Raw genomic sequence first — 25,357 nt, 5'->3', positions numbered from 1 at the left:
GATTTTGCCTGGAGGAGACAACCCAGGATATGCCTGCATGAAGTGATGTAATGGATGGCACAGGCTTCTGCATCTCTCTCTGCCCACCTGACTCTGCTGATGTTTCGTGTTTCTGTCGTGAATGGGGTCACCCTTCACTTGGAGCTCCCTGAAGACTTGGAAGAGCAGGCAGATGCTGTCTGAGGATGATGGGGCTGGACAGTAGGATTGGGTCAGTCCTGTCCTCCTGGCACCCTTCAGCTGAGCCAAGTCACCTGCTTACCTGGTGCCTACCCGCGTGCCTGGGGGACACACAGGAGTGTGCCTCTCCTGTGCCCTGATTTCCTTCTGTGTGGGCATGGGGGACAGTGCACAGGCATATTGGTATTTACCATACAGACCCCATCCTTGTTTTTGCAGGCATAGGAAGGACATGAGCTTTCCAGGAAGCAGCACTTCTAGTGAGTAAAGCTCTGTGAAGGTACAGTCGCCTTCCCTAGGCACAAGAAAAACCTCCACCCTGCTCACCTCTAAGCCCCATTTCAGCCACCAGATTAGAAAATCAAAACACAGATTTGTTGAGGCAGGCCAGGTCAGTGTCCGTCCAGGTGCTATCACTGTTAACAAGCCCCCCAAGCACCTGGGGGCTGTGAGGGGGTGCAACTGCCCCATTTTCCCCAGAAGGTGTCCAAAAGCCCAGGCTTCTTGCCTGGTAGCAGGACCAAAGCCTGTTTATCCCTTGATGGATATGTGAGATAACAGCTAGCACAACTCCCAAAAGGGAACAGCAAGAGGGATCTTCCCAGGTTTGGAGAGCATGGATACGCACCTGAGAGCCCTAACAGCCCATGTCCTTCTGAAACAAACAAAACATACCCACCAGGCTGCTGCCATGCACTGCCAATAACCCTTTTGGCAGCAGCGAGCCACAAAACCTAAGTATTTTACCTTTTTTTTTTTTTTCTTTTTAATTAGCCTGGTAACAGAACAATTGGGAATAATTTGTCTCTGAAAAACAAAGTCCATGTTCTGTTAGCATTTTTTTGTTCAGGGCTTGTATGAATTGACAGCACAGGGGCTTCTGAGAAATGTGACCCTGAGTGGGCAGAAGCCCAGCTTGTGGCAGAGCTCAGCTGGGGCACTTGGAGCAGATCAAGCACAACTGAGTGAGGCTGAAGGTGACTTGTAAAGAAGGTGACTCTTGCTCTGCTAATTCTCTCAATCTGCTCTAATTAGTTACTGTAGCCAAATTGGTAGGTGTGATTGGCTGGTGCATTTTGGGAGGCATAGCAGGGATCAAAATATCCTAACGTGTCTGCTTTGAGCAGCTCAGAGATATCTGGTAGACTGCAGAATTAGGAGGATTTGTCAAGATGAAGGGACATTTTCTCCTGATGGAAGGGTTCTGATTGGTCTGGCTGTGTTAAAGCAGCCAAAGCCTGAGAACTCATTCTTTTAAGAACTTCCCTCTTGCACCTGTTTTGGAGTGTGTATGAAGGGTGCAGGCCAAAATCTCCCTGGGAGGCAATTCCCAGAGCTGTGTGAAGTTTCACAAGGCTGAGCAAAGCAGGGCTGAGCCCTTCCTCTGGATGAAATCTGATGAGTGCAGGGAGCAGCCCCACCCCGTAGTGGGGGAAGGTGCATCATACTGACACAGGGTTAGGAAGCTGCTTTTGGATGGGGTGCTGCAGGGAACTGCAGGGAAAACATCAGATTGTCAACTCACAACTAGTTCTGGCCCAGGAAGAAACTGAAGGGCAAGGTCAGGCATTTCCTTGCATCGGTGGGTGGGCAGGGGGAAGGGAGCTCTGCATGGGTGTGCAAAACCATGTCAGACTAACCTGCCATGATCACATGTCAAACTCCCTCTTGGCAGTTCACACCTGGCTCAGAAGAGAGAGCTCCTGTCTCTCCCAGACACTGTTCAATGGCCAGCTCAGTCAAAACAGCAAGGCAACAGCTTTACTCCTCTCCACAAAGAAATTACAATGTGCAGAAAGAGACCTTTGTAAGACCCAAGCCTTACATTCTGCTGTGGCACAGTCCTGCTGTACCAGCCCAGCCAGAGGTGGGAGATAAAGACACCTTATAGCATCTTTCAAAGGTGCTCCTGCTTGGGCTGCCTTCCAGACATGGAGGACTGACTCCAAGGAGTTGCTTCAATGGCAAAATTCTAATGAACCCACTTGAAACTTGCTAGAATAGGAAAATTTGGTTTTTAGAGCCTTGGTTACTTTGTGTTTCACACAAAATCAGGACAAAACCTATCAGTTTTCGCAAGTGTAAACGGACTGTCAGAGGTACAGGCTGACAGACAACCAGGACCAACCAAGGTTGTTCCCCATTTAAGTGCAGTTGCTCTGCTTTTACAGTTAATGAAAAGATTTAGGTATTTTTTCAGACAGGATAGGACCACCATGCTATGAGCTATGTCTTTGTTGTACAGATCCCTGCACAGCCTCTTCATTGAAGTACCTCTTTGCTCCTCATATACTTTCTTCCATGATGATTCTCCTTTCAAGAAGATGATAGTGGTATTTTGAGGGGGGAAAAGAAACTGAGGCAGAAGAGTTCTGACTTGTTCAGAACTGCAGAAGAAATGACAATGACGGTGCTGCTGGAAATAAAACATGCAAGTTTGTTTCTAGTTTCTAGCTCCTGACATGGAGCATGAAGTCCCAGTACTGAACCAATTTTGCACATGTCCAGGAAACAGGAGAGGGAGCAGGAGGTGAGGAGCTGTGATGTGGGCTGGCATGACAACCATGCTTCAATAAAAGCACCTGTCAACCCAGGGCTGATGCTGCATCTTTTTATTTTATTTTTATTTTGCTTCATAAAGCAAATGCAGAGCAAGTGATAGAAGGAGGAGAAAGGGTGGCTTGAAAACAAAACAAAACAGAACAAAAAATACAAAAAAAAAAACCAACAAAAAAAAAACCTAAGAGAGAAGAAGCAGCTGCTGGAGTATAAGTAGAAAGTGAGCTGCTACAAGGAAGAAGTTCATAGATGCCAAGCCCGCACTAATTCTTAATAAAATACAATACTGAAAATAGGATCTGAGAGTCTCCAAAATACAATATCTTAAGGGATCGGCAATAATACAAAATAAGTTTCATTATGTACAAACGAGTTCTGCTCTTGATCTCTGTACAACGGTGGGAGTGGGAGGCATGGGGACATGCTCTGTGGAAGTTTTGGGTGGAGGAGGGTGTGCTTGGACCCGGCAGTGGTTCTTTGTGCTGGGGTGGAGCATGGGGAATGCAGTGGTATCTGGTGACCAGCGGGTCCTGTGGGGAGAGCAGAGCGATGCTGAAAGCCTTCCCCCTCACCGCCCCACTGGCCACGCATGCATGATTGCAGCCAAATTTTCCTAAATGACTTGGAGGGGCAAAACCAATTTTCAATAGGGAGAAAAGAAGGATGTGAGGGCCCTTCCCTCACCTCTCTCAGTCCTTGAGCAAGAGCCATCCCATCCTTCCTCTAAAGGGAGCCTTCTCCACTCCCACCCTGGGGGGGAAAGGGAGAGGCTGGGGCAGTGCAGAGTGAGTCGAGGGTGCTTGATGAAGCAGAAGAGGAGCCTGCTGTGAGACCTGGCAGAGTGCACAGGGACTCTGGTGTCACACAGAGGCACCCTGCCACATCCCAGATCTCTGACACTCGTGTCCCACATTGTCCTTCCATCAAATGGCAGCTGAGGGAATGGAGTGAGGAGACACTTCTGCCTTTTTGCAGGAATTTTGCTGGAGAGGAAGAAGGGTCAGAAATGGGTGTCTGGATGCTAAAGAGAATGGCATAGGCTTGAGATGATGTCACTTCAACACCAAACTTGGCAAGTCTGGCCTGAGAGGTGGTATGGCAGGAGTTTGCTATCTTTGCTGTCAGCATTTAGAAGGAAGAGGTCTAAAAATGTCTTTGGTGACCCTGGCCAATTCCAACATAACACCTCTTTCCTGACAGATGCAGCTGTCTCCAGAAATGCCAGTATGTCCTCAGTGGCTTTTACAACACTATGGTGCACACAGAGGATGTGAGGGGAACAATCTGACAGCACTCCAATGGATTGTAGAGCTCTCCTTGGTGGTTCCTAGGAAGACCCCATTAGGCATGAAGCAGAATCAGGGATGAAGAGCTGGGATAGGGGTTGGGTTATGGGAATGTGTTTTTCTCACTCACTCTCAAAGGGGGAGGCTTGCAGAATGGAAAGTGAGAATACCACTGACCTGGTTAGCACTGCACTGTAGGGCCCAAGCTGGGAACAGAAAGAAAAATACCACCCCTGCCAAAACAGGAGTGCTAAGGGTGGGAGAAGTGGATTATGAGGGAAAGTTGTTCTCTCTTTCAGAGCTCTGGTTACCCAGAAGCTGCTGGCTAATTTTTATGGTGATTTATCTGTCTGGGATCTCTCTCCCCTACTCCGTTTGTGTGCAGATCTTTGCAGATAGTTGGTGTTGAAGTTACGTAGGCATGTCCATCAAGAGAAAACTAGAGCAAGGAAGAACTAGGTTTTCTCTCAATGGAAGCAGAAATATACTAACATATGGAGGGCAAGGAATAAGCTCAAACTCTCCAGAGCCATCTCTTGAGCACCAGCTTCACCCACTCCTAAAACCCTCAGGCAGGACAGTAAATCCAGCACTTTCTCTCTCCTTCAGGTGCATCTGATGTAGCCAAGGGGTACACATGTGGGGACAGCCCCCTTGGTCTGGAGGCTTTGGGGAGTGAGCTGAATAGTTTGTGGGCTTCCCCTGATCTCCCTCCTCTCCAAGGTGAGCCCACATCCATAGGGTAGTGCTCATTTAAGCAGGAGGTAAGGCCAGAGAAGAGGGAGTCTCAGGGCTTCTCCAGACACTTATTGCTGGTTCTGGCAGTCCTGTGACTCCCCTCAGAGAGATCAGCACTAATGGGGACAATGGGGAAGGGGAGGAGCTGAACCCAAGGCCAGTTTAGGAGTGTCTAAATGCAGTGTCCTCTCCTGCCAAGTCCCCTCAGTTGCTTGGTGAGGAGGGAATCCTGCAATCAGACAGATGAGGCCTTGAGGTCCAGCAGCTGCTACAAGAATTCAGTTGTCTCACTGGAGCTTGTCTCCCTGAGAAAAAGAAAAGACAAGGCATCAGTCAAGGTTCATTGTAGCCTCCTGTGCAAATCCACCTCTCTGTGTGCCCGGCTAGTTTGCTCTGACCAGGCTGAGCTCCTTCCCCAGGGCACTAAATGGAACACAAACCTGGGACCATGTGAGTCATCCAGCCCTCCACATCTTTATGCAAGTGGAACACTGTTTTATGGCCGAATTTTTGCTCTAGAAAATGAACTTGTTCTTATGCTCCCTGCCAGCACTGGCCTCCTCCAGCCATGGCTCTTAGCTGGCTGCCTGTCCTGGGCAGCTCAGCTGTCCTTAGCTTGCAGCAGAGGGGACGGATGTGCCTGCTGCTTATCCCCAGACACCATGATATGTTTTGGGCTCAGAAGGTGGCCCCACCTGCTTACCTCTCACGGAATTGCTCTTTGAGGTGGCTGAGAGTTGGGTTGGTTTGGTTCTGGGCAGGACCCCCCTGCGTTTTACTCAGATATTTAGCCGTCTCATGTGTCCTGGCCAGATGAGGCCTTCCTTCTTCAGACTGCCTTTTTTTGGCCTCCCACCCCTCAGGATGGTCCATGGTTAGGAAGGAGCTATAGCTCTCTTCTAAGGAGCCAGCACCCTCATCATAGAAAAGGAGGCTCCGTGACTGAACTGGAAAAAAGGAGAGCATTGGTTAACAATGGGGACAAGGTCTCTTGCAATGGGTGTGGGTCATGATGGTGGTTTCAGCACATGCTCACCCAGCCTTGTCCATGTGGAACTGTGCAGGATACCCTCCTCCCCACAGCTTCATGAAGCAAATGCCCCCCTGGACATACAGCCTCTTCAGAAGGCAACCAGTCTGCCCTGGGACTTTTCCCTCATGTTCCTTCCTTTGACACTTGTCATGTTTTGGGACAATGTTTAGCACAGCCTGACAACAGGCCCAACAAGGAGCTGCTATGGAGTTTGTACCACAGACAGATTACGAGTCTTCCCTTGCCATGGTCCCAGCACATGGGGAAGGCACAGAGGTGAAGATGCTATGCCTGATCAGGAGGGAGTGTCAAGAGAAGAGCTGGAAATGGTTTGACAAGTTGAAATGGAGGAACACATTAGACTCACTCTTACTAGTTGTGTAAATGTCTGGTGCTGGTGTTGCTTTCACTGTCTGTGATGCTGAAGAGAATTCAGGGAGACAGGGCATCAGGGATCCCAGGATCAGAACGAAGCAGAGTGCCAGCACCTGGAAAGGAGATCAGCACAGACTCAGTATCACTAGCCATGAAGAAACACTCCCCCCACAGCACAACAACATGAGGCTGTGTAAGAAGATTTGGTCACAATGACAACTGGGTACCTGTGGTCCCCCAGACAGGAAAGGGGCTTGCCATGCTAATCTCTGTTGCAAATTCAATAAGGGAAGTCAGAAACTTCCTCTTGTTACTTTATTTGGAGTATTTCTGGTTCAATTGTGAGAACTTGCCTGTTCTATTGAGGAGAGATAGTGGAAGGCATAGCTGAGAAACAAGCTGAAAAAAGGGAGACTCAACAGAAGGGACAAATTCTGCCTTGACAAAATGGAACCTGACCACTGGCTTAGCAGGAGCTGTTGTGGGCTGCAAAGAAAACAAGCCCACTGGGAGAAATCTGTGGTACTACACAGAGAGCAAAGTGAAGCTACTATCCATGCAAGGACAGAAATGACAGCAGAACTGCAGTTGCCTAATACCTGATAGTAAAGATGCAGAATTCTAGGAAAGGGTTAACTTTATGCTTGACGTGTAGGCATGCAGGACCATGTGTCAGTGCCTTCTGCTATCAAGCAGACCAGTCAGAGCTACTAGGCAGTGATAACAGGAGAAAGGTACAGGAAATCTTCCCTGAAATCCCCCTCAGGTAGGTCTGGAGCTGTCTGGAAATTCAGCCATAACAGTAAAGCTTCAGAGTGAAATGCCAGTGCTGATCATAAGGGACTCTATAGAGCTTAGGGAACTGCCAGTACAGAGCAAGAAGACACACATGGGAAATGGTACAGAGCCAAATTATTGAACACTCATGCACCATGCATGGTCTGTAACTACCTGCTGCCAGCTCAGTGTTCAAACTGAGCAGCCAAAGAGGTGATGCATCTGTTGGTGATGTCTACTACCTATGTATAAAACAGCAAATTTGATCTGGGTGGATGCCTGTGGGGACAACCAGCAATTGCTTGACTGCTTTTCAGAAGTCACCTATTTTGGAATACCTGTGCCTAAGTAATGCACAGAAGCTGGTACATCAAGGTAATTTTGACCACCAGTGGATTCCAGGAGATGTGGAGATGAAATACTAATATGGGGATACTATGTTATATAAAGAGGGATTTCAATTGTCCAGACTCTTCATGGTTGGTTTTAAAGTAAGGACATTAATGAAGGCAGCATAGACGCTGTCTAAGCATGTCATATCAGGCACATGAAAAATTTAGAATCCTTATTCAACAAAAACAGAGGAAAAAACAAATTCTGAATGGATGTTGCTTGGAATTATCACAGCCAAACACACAACTTGGAGAAAAGGGAGCCAGCCCTGTAAAGTCTGTTCTTTCCTTCTAAAAAAAACCAGGCTTTTTGGGCTGAGAAAGAGCAGTATACTTAACATCTTGCTTTAACATGGCTTTCAGCTGGGGTTTTGCAAAACAGCACTGTTTTTACTGTTTTGTTTCAGGTTAACTCTGATGCTCAGATTCACTTCTAGTTCAAACTCTACAACGCTTCATAACAGGAACTCTTGGCTTGATTCTGAGTACCATTTATGTCACAGCTTTTGACCATCTCATTATTTGACCTCTTAAAATTGAGGGAAATTAAGCTAGAGAAGACTACTGCAAAACCATTTGGAAAGGTGGAAGCAAAATTAATAATTAGAAAAAGACATACTGAGAGTGTATTTAGCAAAGGTTCACTGTCAAACTGTGAGGAAGTAGCAGATGGAGTAGCAGAGAGATCTGTTACAGATCTGGCAAGATTCAGCATTTTTAAGCTTGACTTAAATGATGGACTGTATCAAATCTGCAGATGGGAGAGACTACAAGCAGACTGGCTTCTGGTCAATATTCAAATTTGGAATGATCTTGACCATGGGAAGAAATGGTCCAAGAGAACAGTGGGAAGATCTGTCCAGACAAATGTGGAGGCCTGCTGATAGCTCTGAGATAGCAGGAGTGATTAACAGGGGAAATAAATCAGTGGCTATGTGTTGCAGCTGTCCTACAGAAGAGGCTCTGGGAGTTAAACTAATGCATAAGATGGGTCCAGGTCAGTGTCACTTTGCAAAGGGCAAATCTCAGCCCAAGCATTATGAACAGGCTTTCTGGTTGGATTTGTACTGGCTTTCAGGTGGAACACTATGCCCAGCTGTGGGCCCTATACTTCCAAGAAGATGCAGGGCCATTGGAGAAAATCTGGAAGATAGCTCTGGGAACAAGCAGTGATTCAGTAACTCAGCCTTTGAGGGAAAACAGAAGAAATCATGGTGATTTAGCAGACCAAACTGAAGGGAGTTGCTCAAAACCAAGAGTTTTCAAATATGTAAAATGAAGCTGCCCAAAGGGAGAATAAACAGATCTTGCTTACAATGGGCAGACTAAGTTCTAATAGGCTTAAGCTGTTGCAAGGAAGATTGAGATGAGATAGCAAGAAAACTTTATCTGGGAAAGATAACATAGCACTGGAATGGTTTGCCTGAGGAGGCAGAGGACTGCTCACCACTGGAGAACTTCAGGAAGTGGCAGTACAAATAGTCAGCAGCAATGACACAGGGCTAAAGAAGAAGGGTAGCCTGCTCCACTCCCATGCTGCAAGACACAATGATTCTATATATCTGTCATAATAAGGAATGCTGTATTTGAAAATGGAAAATGAGAACTCAGAGGCTTATGAAAGGAACTGGTCAAAGACAGAAAAGCAAATTACAAATTCTTGAAATGCTTCAAAGCTAGGAAGTCTGAGAGAAGTGGGTGTGTGGGCTGGGATGCCTGCAACAAAGGGAGCAGCAAGGAGACCTAGGACATTGTTGGGAAGCTAAATTAGATATTATATCAGCCTGTAGCACAGAGGATGTCTGCAAGGCACCTCTTCTAGACTTGTTTATTCCAGGTAGTAGCATTGAAGAATTGCTGGAGCCGGGGGTGCTCTGATGAGCTGCTGCATTAAGGAGCAATGAGTCACTGGGCTCAGCTGGGTCACACCCAAAAATGTGGAAAGAACTTGGGAATGAAGACAGAGAGCAGGGGAGAAAAAATACAGTCATTAAAATCTGGTCTGACATGGGGGCAGCAAAGAGTAGCAAAATGTTGAGCAGATTTTGAAAGGAGGAAGTGCTTGAAATTACAGAGCAGGGGCTCTGGAACCAAGGAAACTCATTGAACCAGGACTAAAAAACAATCCCTCAGGACACTGAGGGTGCTGAGAAAGTGGGGCAAGTACCTCACCATCTGTTTGCATTTTGTGACTGCTAACAGTACAGAAGTGATAACCAGATATAGAAAACTAACTGACAAATTTGTCACAAGCAGCTACTATGTCAATCCTGCAAAGACATCACAGGGGTGAAGATTTTATTTTTACTATGGATCAGAAATTTCCCCCAGAAAAAAAAAAAGGAGATGAAGAATAAGCAATTTATTCTATTTATGGCTACACACTGGCATGCCCTAATACTCCTTAATGAAGCCTATATTTATTAACCATGATCCTCCACTATGAGGCAAATAGGGATTACCAAAACAACAGACAACCCCAAATTATTATGGTTAGTCAAAAGGACAAAGAGAATTCCAGCTGGATTTAACAAAGCCTATGTGCAGGCATAGCAAGAACAGATGCCATTTCTTGCTGATAAACACAAGGTAAAGCCCACTGGGATGAATACTTGGAGTGTTCATCTGCCCTGCTGAGTTAAACATTAGGCATTACCAGCTCAGCAAAAGAAAACTCTGCCCATTACAATGGAAACTCATTGAAGATTTTTGCTGAATGGCTAATAACTAATGAAAAGCAAACAAAGTGCTTTTTTGCCCAAAGAAGAAGGCAGTGAAAATGCAGGAATTATTCTAATTTTGTTGCATAAACAACTGATGTATGTATCACACAGGGCCCAGCTCTGGTGACTGTGACATAAAAGGAAAGAGCAGATGTAACTGACAACAGAGCTGGACAGCAGGGAAGAGGGCAGAGACAGGCAATCAACAAAGCTGTCTGGAGAAGCATGGCCAAAAGGAAGATGGAAATGAAGCTTATACCATTAGACAGGTCCCAGTCTGCGTAGAAGCCATTTTATAAGGTCTGGAGACTTTCCCAGCTACCAGAGCCTGAAGCTTCTGCAACTGCTGCAGCAGAGTCCTGTGATAGGAAACAATGCATATCAAAACTTAGTAAGGAGGTAGAAGCCAGTAAGTGAGCCAAGAATACCACTACCCGCTTCACATTGTACCTTGATTTTCCCTTCTTGTGCAAACAACTATCTCCCCTTTGCTGTATATTGCTTAAGTTCTCTGACCAAACAGGCTTGGTTGGGAAACAACAACAAAAAAGGTGTTATCAGTGGGTCCACCACCACCTTCACTGCACCTACCCACTATTATGAATGACTGTTATTTAGGACTCCTGGGTGCCTGAAAGCCCAGCCAGTCAATTCCCAGAGCAGTGGAGAGCCAGCATACCATGAAAACCAAGCTCTGGCATGGAGGCTGAACTTTGTAGACAGGTCAGACCTTTAGCACAGGCTTGCCTGCTCCCACTTCATTCAGAGACACGTACTCTGAAGCTCGACTTGTGCCCCAAACTGTGGTGGAGAGAGAAATAAGAAACAGTTGTGATCCCCTTGAGCTTCTTCAGTCTTGGCAAATTCTGCAGAGGAATGTAGGCAAAGCCAAATCTTGAGTTCAGCAATTAATTAATTCTCTGACTGCCCTGGTTGGAACACATGCTAAGGTCTCTCTGCCCCATTTAACTGTTCATGGGCATCTGCACACATAATACAAAACAGTGGTAGGTGTTACCAAGAGCTAGTGAACCCTTCACTGAGCTGGTGAAGGAATCTGGGATGAGGGAGATTACAGAGTGCACAGTTCCCAAGAGTTTCATATTATTGAAATGGAGACTATTGCTGACTTTTCCTCTGGGAGCACTGACTGTTTTAAACAAATATGTTTGAGCTTTCATAAAATGCCAGGTCCTGGAACCAGGAGATTGCAGGAGAATCCCAGCTTTATCCATTTCCAAATCCTGTTTTTCTCCCTGTACATGTGGAGGGAGAGAAGCACAGAGTGTCCCACTGGCAGTGCTAAAAATCCAAACCCAATTAGAAAGAACACAGTGTATATTTTAAGGGAAAAAATTAAAATCTCTTGGCTTTTAGGCCAGCATCCTGATTTTTCAGGGTGGGTCTCACATTTTTCCAGCATCAGGGCTGCCCACACTCCCAGAGAGACCAGGGGGCAAGCTGTGCCCCATGCATGAGAGCAGCTGAGCAGCTGTATCTCTGGCAGACAGGAGACCTCTGGCTCTCACACACCTCAGCCAGACATGCCTGGCAAGCCCCAGCCCCAGCACCAGTGTCAGGCCTGGAAGTCAAGGCCACTGCACTCGTGTTGTGGATGGGAGGAAGGTGTGCAGTGAAGCCTCTAGGAGCACTCCATGAGCTGTCATGGCAGCTGAGGAGTGAGTGAGGAACTGGCTCTCTGGCTGTGGTTCTCCCCTTCACTTTGAGCTGATAAAAATGGAGCTAAAGAGACAAGCATCCCCTGCACTTACCCTGCCCTTGCTCACACCTGTTGTGCCCAGTAAGAGGGGGAAGAGCTGGGCTCTCCTCTAGCTCCAGCTGCCCATCCCCACTGCAGGGTGGAAGTCTTCATTATTTGCTTCCAAGGAAGCAAATTCCCCTGGTTATTGGTTGGCCAAAGCCACACAAGTGCTCACCAGAGCTTCCCATGAGGAAACCCAGAGCCTTGGGTGAGAGAATTTTGGGGCTGTGAGAGCAAGCTTGCTCCTTTCAGGTGAGCAGTAGCAGCAGATGAGACAGAGATTCTTTGGGCTTGCTTTGCCCAAAAGAGGCTGAGAAAGGGCTGGAAAACCACATGCACAACAAATTGTCCTGGATCTGGTGGGAGTTGGGATCTTTACTTTTATTAGAATAATGGGCTTTCCCTGTATTCACCAAGTCTGTTCAGCTTTCTCAAGAGAAACCTGAAACAGCCACAATATACCAGGGCCTTTTATTTCTCTGAAGAGCCCAAAAGCAGAAACAGTGGGTCTGAGAGGCTGCTGTGAGAGGCCTCAATGCATCTGCCCTGGAGACAGACAGAGCCCTGCAGGGGAATGGAGAAAGCAGCATGGGCCCAAAGGACTGCAGGGAGAAGGACGAAGTGCTATGGGAAACATGCCTTCCCTCCCTCCCCTTGCTGCAGAGTGTCCTGGCGTCCCAACACAAACATTCCAGGCTTGCTAACCAAACCCAGCTGCCTCATTGCTGTCATGGGCTGAAAACCAGCACCTCTCCAAGCAGCACCCGTGCCGGAGCGGGAGGAGCCTGCTTGTCTCTTCTTGTCCCCCCACTCCAGTGCTCCTGACTTCCCTTCCTACCCACCCCACCCTACCCACAGAGGGCCAAGTCTAGCTCCTCTTACCTGTTTGCATTTTCTAAGGTCTCCACTTTTTTCCAGAGTTCATTGTTTTCTGTTGTGTATGTCTCTACCCTATGGGAATAAAACCCAGAGCCAGTTAGTCACAAAGGCCAGAGAGATTAAGACAATGCTGTCCTCGCTTCTCATGGGGTATGGAGGCTCAGTGGCTTCATCTGTCACCTGCAGATATGGTCCTGAAATCAAATGTTACTTGGCCCACCTGACTGCAGCCAGCCCCAATGGAGAAGGGATGAGACTGCAGGGGGACAGTTACCAGTGACAGTTCCCAGTTCAGGGTCTTCTGAGGGTTGGGAGAGACAGGAGCTCCTGGTTACAGGCAGATCAAGTCAGGACAGACCCAAAGTTATGCAGACATTTCCATCCCTTCCAAACCCCGCTAAGAAGCATGAAAAAGGAGGAGGGGGACAAAGTCAAACCCCTCCCTGAGAACCTGCCCTGGGCTCTGTGCCCTGGCTGTGAAATCCAGGCGGTTCTGTGCAAACGCTGGGCCAGCTCCGACTGCAGGCACTTGAGGGCAGCAGAGAACTTGCCGGCTCCTTCCCACCGCTTCCGACGGGAAAGTGGTTGGGCTGCAGCTGGGACAAGGGAAGGGGAGTGCCTCCAGGTCGGGAGAAAAGCAAGCCAGAGACACAGCCTGATCCTGCTGGAGGTTTGCAGCACAGCCTTTAAACCAGGCGTTCCGTGCAAAAACTGGGCTTCCAGCAAAAGTGTCAAACTGAATGGGGAAGGGCCCAAGTACAGGCTTTGACAAACCACTTTTTAGTAAGCCAAGCTGACCAAAGACATGTTCTATTAAAAAAAAAAAAATCACTGAATGCTGCTTTTGGTTCACATTTAAACCTGGCATTGTTTGAAAGCCATCTGTCATAGCAATGCTCTAGCGTAACAAACTGCTTAGTACATACAGGCACCACAGCCACATCTGGGGAGGAGGCCCCAGCACCAAACGCCCTGGACCTGCCCTTTGAGCGAGGTCAGCCAGCTCCCCAGCCCTGGCTTGAAGGTCCCCATATGGGACACTAGCTGGAGGTGATGTGCTCTGATGCCTGGACATACCCATGCACACTGAGGCGCCTTGAATCATCTGCTTTAATCAAGCATTTCTGTGCAACTAGAGAAGAGAAATAGCATCAGGGAGAAGAGTTAATTTAAAGTTGGATTTGGGGGTTGTTTTTTTCCATTTGCTGATCTCAGATGGTGTTAGTAACTGGGAAGAAGATGGTAATTATACAGAAACATGAATTTGTGCCTGGATTGCAGCATTCTTCTTTGCCTGGGAATGTGCATTAGGGGTTGCTAGCATAGGAGTTATTTTCCACCCAGTCAGTGTCATGTGACATCACCTTAGGCTTATGCCTGCCATGCATAAAAAAACAAGGTTGCAAGCGGAAAAACAAAGATAATGCAGAGAGTGGAAGTGGGGGAGAGTGAGGAATAACTGCAATGCAAAGTTTTTCTTGCTGTCAAGTATTTGTGTGTCCACCTTCATGGGAAGACGGGGGAAAAAGCCATGATCAGTGCCCTCAGAGAGCTTGCCACTTATGGGACAGACAAAATAGAAGCAACTTCTAGTGGGGAAACCCAAAATCCCACCTTGCTGGCAGCCAAAATGGCCTGTCTTTTGCAGGGGACCTGCCAAATGAAGCAGATGGAAACACAAAATTTCTTGCCCAATCTTTATCCCACAAGAGGATTTCTAGGAGGGAGGAGAGTAGGGGCAGGATCCCAAACCAAACTCCTGGGCAGCCAGCCTTGCAAGGAATTGTATTCTTTGAGCAATTCAGAGAACAAAACACTAGAAAGGCAGCCTGTGCATGGTCAGGATTCCTTTTTTCAAAGTAAGACTGAGAAGATGAAAAACTTACTTTTTCTCTAGACATTCCACATACTCTTTCTTCTTCCTGCGGCTCTCCTGAGCAGAGATCTGTGAGGGGGGCAGAGGGGAGTCAGTATCATAAACCCCCTGATATTTTTTGTGGGTCATGCATCTTGTCTGTCTCCTGCACATACAGCATCCTAGAGGCAAATGGGGAGTTGCCTTCCAGTCTGACATTCCTGCTGATCTCTAGGCCAGAATTTGGGGGGGATTGATGCTGTAGGTATGCAATCCTCCTTGGTTTGTAGCCTGCAGCCATTTGCTGCATTATGCCCCTCGATGCTGAGAGCATCCTCAGGGTTGCATTCCACTCCACTGACTCACATGTGTATGAGCTGTGGCCACTCGGGCTGATTCTGCCCCAGGCCCCTTCTGAGTCACTGGGTGATTAGTTCAGTCTCACCATTTCTCCCACAGGATGTTTTCTAATCCCAGTCTAAAGTATCACAGCCTCTGCCTGGCGAGGGAACACTGCATCACCGGTCCTGCACCATGCAATGGCTTTGGTTTCCCTGTCCTTGCAACAAGGCCTGACTTGACCAGTTTGTCTGAACTGTGGACCCTATTCCACACCACACACTCCCAGGAGCTGGGTTGGAAGCCACACTTCCCAGGTGTGGCTGTATGCAAAGCATGCAAGCAGAGATGTCCTTGGCAGCATTTTTGTAGGTTGGGAGGCTCGTGGTAGTGTACCAAAAGCACAATCCCACCTTTTCTGAGCTGCAGAGGCACTGAGGAAGTGAGGGTAACTATAGCACTGGTCAACTGAAGATGCTCTGGAATCATGGGAACTGAATGATTCTGAAAAAAACTGAATTTTTTGTAGTCACCTTGTTCTTGATTTTCCTCCTGACCCTCTTCAGTGCTTTCTCCTCTGCTTTGGTGAGGGGCAGCTTGGTAGGAATGGGGTAACCCTCTGCAATCAAGGTGCGCTTCTCCTCTTCAGTCAAGAGCAGTGGGCCAGAGGTTCCTTGTAACTTCTGAAACACACAGAGAGCATTCATCAGTGTCAGCAAGGAGTTCTACCCCAGTGATCCTCCTTAAAGCCTTGCAGGGCAGCCAGAAGCTGTACACATCAGAACACGATGCACTGCTGCCCACTGACACCAAACAGGTGCAGGGCAGTGCTCTTTCCTACTCTCAACCTGATTCTGGGGCACAGCTCAGCAACTCCTTTCCTCTTTTACTTGGGAGAGCATCTGTTCCTTCACAGTGAGTCTGGCTACACACTTGCACTGCAGGACCCTGCCGACAAACTTCTGGGCAACATTTAAAATGGTCTGGTTAAGAGAATTTTCAGTAATTCCTCTCTCTCATTAGCCTTCTCAGAAAGTCTTCTTAGTGCATAGGCCACTTCCCAAAGTATGGATGAAAGACAGACAGCACCTGCTAAAACAAGGTAGCTGTTGGTAGATATGCAAGATTCATTGTGCCTCTTCTCACTCCGGTGAGCATTTATCCTTGTGCTAAGACATCACATTGCCTTGACAGAGCATTTCAGCCTGAAGACCTTAGCAAGGGCAGGAACCTCCACATAGCCCTGGAAATCCTACAAACCCCTCTGAGCAGCAAGGAGCCCTGTGTCCCAGCCCTGTTGCCTCCTTACATGTGGTGCTGTGAGGAGAGGTGAGGAGGAGATGGCAGTAGAAGAGCGAGCAGCAGGCCGGGCTGGGCTGGAGGGAGGCAGGGACCGAGGGCTCTGAGATCCATCACTGTCACTGCCATGGCTGCTGGGTGGAGTTGGAGGCATCTGCACCAGGTCATCTACTGAGGAATAAGGAGATCAAGTCAATGGCTCTCATGTCAGCCTGTTGGTACAGGCATAGGGTTATGCCCCCTGCCATAACACAGGGCTGAAAGGAGAGGATGATGAATTTCACAAGATGAGGTGAGTCTGAGAAAAAGGCTTGACTGAGCCTTTTAGACAGAGGTTAGACTGACCTCAAATGTGCTAAACTAGGAACTGCAGAGGAGCTGGCAGGGCTTTGCCAAGGAACTGAAGGTATTTACAAAGCAATAAGGTGCTCCACTGTCAACCAAAATGAAGTAAAAAGCCTGTGATGTTTTGCTCCATAGCCTGTTCACAAGTACAGGAAACTCTGTGAGAGCAAAGCTCTTCCAAAAGTGCTGCAGGGCTCACACACTTGCCAGCACACTTGATCCAACAGGGCTCCGGTCACTCAGTTGGTTTCCAAGCACTTGAAAACTGTCCCCACTTTGTACTGGAGAGCCCTAGGGGCCTTAATGGAGGTGGGAATATGCCTAAGGAATGTCTCTCTGCGGCAGTGGGAGTTCCCATAGTGCTTTCATTTGTGCATCGGCAGATTTTCAGATGCTTGGGTTTCTTTCAAATTAAACTGGATCCTGAATTTCCTGACTTTCAGATGGTTATTTTTGGATAGCTCTACAGTCTCTCTGAGGATTTTAAAGGCACTCTTGCATATTTCCAACTCTGAAGTAGCCTGTTTTGCCTGGGAGTCCCTGTCTGAACAATTTTGTTTGTGGCTCCTGATGCAGACACTGATCTGAGTTAGAACAGTGCAGTGCCCACTCCTCTGTTCTTCTCTGCCCCAGTGCTACCTCATATGCACAGCTCTGCTTTTAGGTGTTTTGTCTTTCCACCCTGTATAATAACAATCTACAGCTGAGTACTATAGTTGACCAGGGAATTCTATCTCCTTACCTGTAGGTACATTTAGAAACTGGTTCACCTCTTTGGGTTCAGCTTTGATCACAGGTGCTGGAGTAATTTCTATAGGAACCTGTGGAAGAGAAGCAGAAAAAGCTCTTGGCCACTGCCATGTCCTCTGCCCAGAAGGCTCCCACCAGTTCTGTCCATAGCCACTGGTCCCCTGCTGCCTGTCCTACCCCATCTCACAGCTCTGCCCCAAAGGAGCCTCTCACCATGGAGGAAACCAAGAGTTCAAACATAAGCCCCTGAAGTCTCAGTCGCTGGGCACACAGAGTGCAAACACATTTACAGAGGAAGTGGCACTGGAAGATGGATGTGCTGCCAAGCAATGCACCAAGCAGAGTATCTCCAAAAGGGAGATGACTTTTATTCTTGGCAACTCTTCCTTTGACAGACCCAGACAGTGTAATTTAAACCAACCCCTGCATTACCATGGGAAGTCCCTCTTTGATCTGCCTTCATTATAAATGGGAGTATAGAGGTTTTACAGAAACAGAACAACCGTGCTGTCCTGTTCATGTGACTTTCACCAGGGCCACTGGGCAACTGTTTCCAATTGAAAGGGACTGAGAGCTGAATAAAGAGTAGATTTACTCCCATCTGTGTTATGCTGCCCCTCAGCCTCCTGGCTTGCCAGCCCCCAGCCCACCATAGAGTGGAGTTTTTACACTAAACAGACACATTGCAAACTCCTCCAGACTGTAAACACAGCTGAGAGAGCACCATGGTATGGCTGCTGAGCATACACAGCAGAGATTGGAGGGCACAGCAAGTTCAAGCTGTGTAAATAATAGAGGAAGTTTGTGCACAGTTTTGGCTGGAAGAACCCATTTGTTTTGGATGGTTGTTTAAATGGGAAGATGTTCAACATGAGTGAAAAAAGGAAGTGAACCCCAGAGATGCTCTACTGTTATCTACTGAGCTGCTACAAGATAGGCAAGGTCTGTGTGAGACTGGTCAGACCTTCTCATCCAACACAGCTGGACTCAAGGCCAGCTGAACTAAGGCCTCAACTTACACCCACATACCAGTGGCATAAGTGAACCTCCTTCAGACAAACAGACTTCTTAAGAACCTAGATATAATAAATCCTGCTGCTTCATAGGAAAAAGCAAGCAGGACCTGGAGTGGCACCAACATTTCCAGTGAGCAGCTATGAAGAGTGAGAGGCCATGTGACAAATCCAAAGCCATGAAAAAGACAGTGGTAGAGCAGGAGTCTATATGGAGGAATAGTGAGGTCACTGGCATCACATTAATTGACACTGTTCTCTGAAAAAATAAAAATAAGCCAAGAGTGGCTGCAGAAATACTGGCATATTGGAGGGGACAGATCTCTAGTAGGTGCAAGCTTAAAGCTTTTGGCTTTTGTGCCAAGGAAACATGCTTATATTTAACCAAGATTGTAAAGCCTTCTGTGCTGCCATTTCAAGAGAAGAATGACAAATAATACAGTATTTGGGCTTTCTAACACCTTCTCCTGTCTGTTCAGTAGCTAAATCACCTTGCAGGACCCTGTGGTCTCGCGTCTGCATCTGCACCACCAGGGGTGCTGCTGTGTGAGAGCCCAGGTTCCCGACAGATCTTAAATGGGCTCACCTCCTCGGGGAGTGGCAGTCTCTGCAGAGGGTTGAGGTTCAGCACTGGTATGGAGCTGGCAGGTAGCTGGGACTCAGGCAGGTCTAGAGGCAGGTTCTGTTCCTGTTTCACCATGATGGAGCAGAGTTTGGGCCCCAGTGACCACACTCCATTCTCCAGCTCTGAAACATGCACAACATGAGAATCAAACTCCAGCAAGAAGAGGGTAAGGAGAAAAGAAGCCATGCAGACAGCTTCCTCTGACTGAGGAGGCTGCCTTTCCAAGTTTAGCACTGTCACCACACAAGCATGTGCAGGCCCACAACACTACAAAAGGGAATGAACCCCCAGTGTGTGCTCCCCAGTGTGTGGGGAGCAGACACGACAGAGATAAAGGAATTGTGTCTCTGCTGGCTCTGACTGCACAGCCCAGGCTCTGGAGGACAGTTGCAGGGTTTCTTCCCCCAGTAATGTCTAGGTCTCATCCTCTGGAGCTTATTTATATTTAGGGCTCAGTGAGAGGAAGAGGCTGGGCTGTCTCTCCTTAGGCAGCATGGCCAGCACCACAGAGCTGCCAGGTGATTTACCAAGAATAGCACCACCTCTGTTCTGGAGAGCTGGTGAGAGAGCAAGCAGGATGACAGTGAAAGGCTGACAGTGCTGCTTTGGCCGCCTGATGATGTTGTGCCAACTACCAGGGCTTTGCTGCAGGACAGAAGAGGAGGAAGGTCCACTTCTGTGGAAGGAAGCCCACTGCAGCACCTGCTTGTGAGGCTGCTTCTACAGCTGCTCCCCTCAGTCTCACCTCTGAGACTCTTCTCTCCCCTGGGCTGCTCAGGGGGCTGCTGTCCACAGCTGTACCCTGCTGCCATTGATGGCAGGGACAAGAAGCACCAGTGAGGGAAAGGGGGTGTCTGAAGAGAACTGAATGGAGCCCTGGGGGCATGCTCCCCTTGCCTCCTGTCTGCTCTGTCCCATGCACATCTGTGGTGAGAGCCTGGCTTGCCACTGGAAGTAGAGATCCCAGATAAACTGTAGATCAGATGGGAAAAGGACTGCTAGGCAGGAGAGCTGCCTAGATTCTGCTCTAAAGTTTTGGTCTTTGCCCTCCAAATACTTCAGCCTGCCAAAAGGCTACTCCTGGCCTGCAGCCTTGCATCCTCCTTCCTCATCCCCATCCATTCCCTTTCCCTTTTTATCTGACAAGCAAAAATACATTTGGCTTGATATAGGACCAACTGTTGCTAAGTGAGAACCAGAGAGAGTTGCAGGTGCCTCTACAAGGCCACAGTCTGACTCACTCTCTAACCTCTCTGCACTGCTCTCTGCATGCAGCACTTTCAGTCAGGCCCAGGGATGTTGCCTAGCTGTCTGCTGCCCAGAGCAGACAGCTCTGTTTTCTCTAAAAACAATAAAAACAAGTAATCATACCTGTCAACATTTTTTACAAGCATATACTTCATTAAGTATAAATATATATAAAGTATAATTTATTAAGTAAAAAAAATTGAGTTTTCTCTAAAACTCAATTTTGCTTGTAATAATTTGTGACTTGGATAATGAATAGAACAAACACTTCTTTGTTTATTCTAAAGATTAATCTGCAGATTTAATTTCTGCAGTGCAGGCCTCAGTCTAGAAGATGTCCTGGCAAGAGGAGAGGGATGAAGGTCTTTCTGTGCTCCAGAAAAGCCAGCACGAAGAAGAGTACAAACAAGCAGCTGTTCATGTGGAAGCTGCCATCTGATCTAACTTAAAGGTACGTTAACACTGTCTTTGCCCTGCTCAGCCTCTGTTTTCAGGAGAGGCCAGGGCAGAATCCTACCTCTGAGCTTTGCTTGGCACAGCAGTGTTAAAGCCCAGACAAGAATTATATAGGATAACACAGTGTTGGCCTTGCCAATGGAATATGTTGTCGTCCTGTCTTTGGTCTAGCACCTCTTATTTCTGCCTAGACAGGTCTCTCTAGCAGATGCTCATTCCTTCCAGCTGCCTCTGTGACTGGACGTTGTCAAGCTCGGACGCAGCTCCTGTGGCTGCTGCGTGTGTCTCAGCTGTGTGTGCTGCTCTCAGTGCTGCTGGATTGCTCTCTAGAGCTTCCCACAATGCAGCAGGGCTAATGTCATCAGGCAGCATCTCAGGCAGAGGTGCACTGTACAGCTGAGACAACACAGAGCCTACTGAGTAGACACAGAGAGGATTGTGTTTTCTCTGTCCTGCTAAGGACACTGAACCCACAGCTAGTAGTGAAGTCCTAGTTACCCTGGTATGCAGACAAATCCCTTCTGATGGAAGGAGGCAAAGTGTCACACAGCCACAAGTGTTTGTATCCAGAAAACTTTGACTGACTTCTGCTTTTCACAGAAATGAGTGACCTTGAGAGATCTTTCAGTCTATCTCACTGCTCTAGGCAAGTTCAAGTAAATCTGTGTCAGTCCTGATAGATGATTCACTTGAACCTACCCCTTTGAAAAGTGCTAAAGAGTTCACAGCTTCCCCCATTTAAACTCTTCTCTGGTTTTGCTATGCCCATCGTGGGAACATTTTGCCTACTGACTACTCTGAAGTTCCTTGCTGTCTTTTGAAGCCTTTTCCTCCTCATTCTTTCTGTTGCAAAGATCTGCATTTCTCTTTTTCTCAGATGTGTGGGGTATTCTCTTTCTGTGAGGGCTGCTGCTGAAGCAAGTTACCAGACAAGGGAGAGCAGACCACCAAGGGCTCTCCCTGATCAGACTTGACTCAGTGAGGGAGCAGCCCCCAGTGCTGTCAGTCCAGACAGGCCAAGGAGCAGACACCCAAATAAGTATGTGCCGTCCTCCCATTTCCTGTCTACATTCTGACCCTGCTCTCTTTCCCACCCTCAGAGATTCTTCTGGGGAGTGACTGGGTTACAGAACCAGAGACAAATAAGGCATCAGAGGGTCAGTGAGGGACTTGAGGAGTAGGCATCTCTTGTGGACGTGTCTAGGTTCTGCTGCCTGAGAGGATGTTTCAGAGGTAACACTGTAACACTGCAGATTTCACTGTATGTTGGTGGTGAAGCATGCCAAGACACTCATCCTCTGCTTTAGACATTCTGTAGATGCTCTGTATGTATTGGGAAGAAATACGGCTGAGAGACATCTGTATGTGCCCAGGGCTGAGGAGGTGAGGCAAAGAGCAGTGACAAAGCAGGACCTGTACAGGAGGGCAGGCACTAACCAGAGGCTGGTCCAGTGCTCGCTGTTCTGCACAACCCTGGCTCTCCCTGCTCCTGGCATCAAATCACACCCTGAGGAACTCCGGCCTGGTACCGAGGAATGAAGCAGCCAGTCCGTATGCACAAGCCATCTGGAAAGCAGACTCCACTGATAAGCAGGGTCACAATGCACCCAGTGGCTTGCCCTAGCTGACCTGTGTTAGTGGGAACCATGTGGGAAGGGGCAGGATTTGGAAGAGTTTTGGAGATCTGCAGAAAAGCTGGGAGAAAGCTGATAAAAAGCAAGACTCAGCCAGCTCAAAGCCTAGACAGAGCAGGGGCATTCCTGGGGAGCTCTGCAGACTGAGCAGAGCTTGCTTAATGTTAAAGAAAAAACATTTCTGGGTAATTAATTGGAACTGAATGTCTAAAAGGACTGAGAGTGGATGGAGCTGTGCCAAAAGGACTGAACAGTGTTGCAAATACTGGACCTGACTCAGGGTTTCACTAGAATATGACTCACATGCAATTAAGAGCCAAAAAAGCCCTGAAAAGATGAGCTGAATTATCTAGCTGCAGGACTGGGTGCATGGATACTCCTGTACCTGCCATTGTAATGCTAGGCCTTACTCCCTTATGAAACTGATGTGCACTCTCAGAGAGCAAGTGCCAGGCCCATCTCAAACTCTCCTGGGTTATGCACTGTACACCCTGTGCTGGCCTCTGCCCAAGGATCAGTGTCACACTCCATTCAAGAGAGTCATGGTCTTGCTTTTGAGACATAACAGCTGAAGGAAGGGCATGTACAGACAGTGGAGAAGGAGAAGTGGTGCTAAGTGTCTCAGAGAGGAGTCCTTGAGATAGCTTCACGCTGGCAGTCTTCATTTACTGCTTTCTACAAATGCATTCTTTTGGCTTCTCTCATTCTCAAGTCTTATCTCCTATTCATTTTCAGGGGCAAAAGAAAGTTGTGTTTATTTGTTCACACTGGTTTGGGGGTTTTTCGTTAGTTGCCCCCTCCACGACTGTACTGGGGTTAAAACTAAGGAAAAAGAAATGCAAATTGAAAGCTTTTTTTGGTACCAAGGCAGAGTTGCTTGGCCTGCCATAAACCTCTCTCTCAGCATCTCTCTGAGATGCCCCTAAGGAATGTGGCAGATGGCTGTGCCTTTTCAAGGACCAGAGAGGTAGCAGAGGCCAGCCTTCTCTCCTTCTGCCTTGGCATTTGTACCAGAAAGCTGGGATCATTCCTAGTCATGAGAGGAAGCCTCTGTCCCAGGTCTCACTGCTGCTCAAAGGAATAGCTGTCTTATGTGTATACTGAGCTTCTGCCACTGCTTTTTCAGGCAGCCTGGTGTCCATCAGCTGTTAGGACACCCACACAATCCCACAAATTACAGGACTCTCTGCAAGGACAGCTCTAAAAATACCCAGCCATCATAAATTATCCTGAAATGAATTGTTTTAAAAATAAGTTTTGAAATGACTGCTCCCCTCTGTCTCCTGCTAAAAGATTTGCTGGTAAAGAAGCCACTTTGCTTTCCACATGTACCAGCACTGGTTGCAGCCAGAGACTCATGCTTCCTATGTGCAAGCCAAAACCCTGCTGCCTTATGCCAAAACGGAGCTGGATCTAGGGCATCCACACCCAAGTTTGCAGGGTTCTAAAAAGACATTGCCTACTGCTCGCCAGAAGCTGGCAGCACACTAAGCCACAGCCAATTACCATCCTCGTAAATAACAGTAAGCCCTGCAAAGGAGTAATGTAACTATCACAGCACAAATAGAAGGGAAAAATGTGGGCTGTATTTGACAACAGCAAATCAAATTCTTCCCCAGACTGGACATGTGCAAGTCCAAGGAACAGCCAGTTTGTCCTTATATATGAAAGCCAGACAGAGCCTCTGCTAACAGAGGTGCCCAAAGCTGTGCAGCGTGCACATCTCATGCTCACCGTTAGCATTATCTTCAGTCTTGACAGGCACAAGGGGGCTCTGGGGAGCAGAGTCTCCACTGAGGGAATAGCTGTGCTCTGCCTGGATGCCTGGAGTGGGTGGGTCCAGGTCCATGTCCAGCAGAGGGTTCTTCTCAGCCAGTACTGGATCATCGAAGAAACTGCTGAAGAGGTCATTGGAGAAATCCTCCATGTTTTCTGAGAAATGATCCAGGTTTTCTGAGAAATGCTGAGGAAACACAAAGGGAGAAAGAGCATTAGTGTAATCTCCAAGAGGGATATGAGAGCCTTCCTCTGCACTGAGAGTCAAACCTCAGCACTGGACCTTTTTGCATGGCAAAAACCAGTTTCTATTCCTCGCCTGCATCAGTCTGACAAAAACACCTCGAATTAAGATAGAAAGGGATGTGGTGCTGTACATCACTGCATGTTTATCTATGCCACAAACATGCATGAAACTTTTCTACATTATCTTATCTCCCCCTTCCTTTGTGAATATCTAACTGTGTCTTCTAAATATCATCTCACTGTGACAACAAAACAAGGAAGGAGATTCCTGTGACGATAAAATGTAAATGTGTCACAAAGTCATGGTCTTCAGTACCTGTCCTTAGTGACAGACAATTTTTCATGTTCTCTGCCAGCAGCAATAGGCACATTGATGCCCCAGAGAACATCAACCCAGCTGCTGATTTCTGTCAGAGAAAAAAGATCAGTTGGATCAACATAACAGGAAGGCCCCCTGTTGTATTTAATTTCCTCTGGGATTTAACAGCCCCTCTGTGGACCATATGAGGCTGTACTTCAGCCAGATAATGCCTGTGAAATTCAGCTCCCCGATGAAGTTTAAACACTACAGATGGGCTGTTAACAACAAACAATCATTCCACTAATCATTCCAGTAACAGTCAGTAAATCTGGCCAGTGCTGCTGCAGAGCTGAGCTCCTGATGCTACAGGGAACCTTCTTCCTTTGAGGCATATCCTCCTATTCAGAAGTCAAATCACTAACTTTTCCATTTGCTACAACAAAGCATTGGTTGGGCAGGGAGAAAAATGATGGCTGCCAAACACCAGCTGAAAAATTATCCCATTTGTTGGCAGATTGAGGCTTCTGGCTCAGGGAGAGGAAAGAAAAGACATAGATTCAAGTGACTATATTACACAGACAGAACTGTGTAACTTAAATGAACTGGAGAGAGCTCAGAAGAGTCAGACTGGGTCTGTCCCCCCCACCCCCTGCCTGGAAAAGCATCTTGGTGGGCAGAAAGGCATTGAAAGCAGTATACTGAAATACCAAGAGCAACAGGGTATGAATGAGAGTGGGAGAGATCACGTAGGTCCTGGAGTGGAGAC

At 47.6% G+C, this 25,357-nt stretch overlaps 1 protein-coding gene and 1 long non-coding RNA gene across 6 annotated transcripts in view; one reads left to right on the top strand and one right to left on the bottom strand.

The window, feature by feature from the left end:
* The window catches only part of LOC135303236 (uncharacterized), a 29,846-nt gene that overhangs the window by 2,309 nt on the left and 2,180 nt on the right, over positions 1–25,357 (top strand). The window contains exon 2 of the long non-coding RNA XR_010364710.1: positions 20,493–20,629. This is a non-coding gene — a long non-coding RNA (uncharacterized LOC135303236). The remainder of the gene's footprint in view (positions 1–20,492; positions 20,630–25,357) is intronic.
* Positions 2,778–25,357, bottom strand: part of CREB3L1 (cAMP responsive element binding protein 3 like 1) — a 45,323-nt gene continuing 22,743 nt past the window's right edge. For 3 of the 5 annotated variants that reach the window (XM_064424747.1, XM_064424750.1, XM_064424751.1), the window contains exons 2-12: positions 24,003–24,231; positions 18,892–19,052; positions 17,285–17,363; positions 16,208–16,368; positions 15,432–15,581; positions 14,591–14,649; positions 12,708–12,776; positions 10,323–10,422; positions 6,164–6,284; positions 5,467–5,710; positions 2,778–5,068 (exon numbers count right to left, since the gene is read on the bottom strand). In XM_064424747.1, coding sequence (XP_064280817.1) covers positions 5,032–5,068; positions 5,467–5,710; positions 6,164–6,284; positions 10,323–10,422; positions 12,708–12,776; positions 14,591–14,649; positions 15,432–15,581; positions 16,208–16,368; positions 17,285–17,363; positions 18,892–19,052; positions 24,003–24,231 — 1,410 coding nt within the window. In that variant the 3' untranslated portion in view covers positions 2,778–5,031. The remainder of the gene's footprint in view (positions 5,069–5,466; positions 5,711–6,163; positions 6,285–10,322; positions 10,423–12,707; positions 12,777–14,590; positions 14,650–15,431; positions 15,582–16,207; positions 16,369–17,284; positions 17,364–18,891; positions 19,053–24,002; positions 24,232–25,357) is intronic. The other 2 variants (XM_064424749.1, XM_064424748.1) reach the window with 2 other exon arrangements.

The sequence above is a fragment of the Passer domesticus genome, chromosome 6 (genome assembly GCF_036417665.1).
Source record: "Passer domesticus isolate bPasDom1 chromosome 6, bPasDom1.hap1, whole genome shotgun sequence".
Classification (NCBI taxonomy): domain Eukaryota; kingdom Metazoa; phylum Chordata; class Aves; order Passeriformes; family Passeridae; genus Passer; species Passer domesticus.
This window is presented reverse-complemented; position numbering and strand designations above follow the sequence as displayed.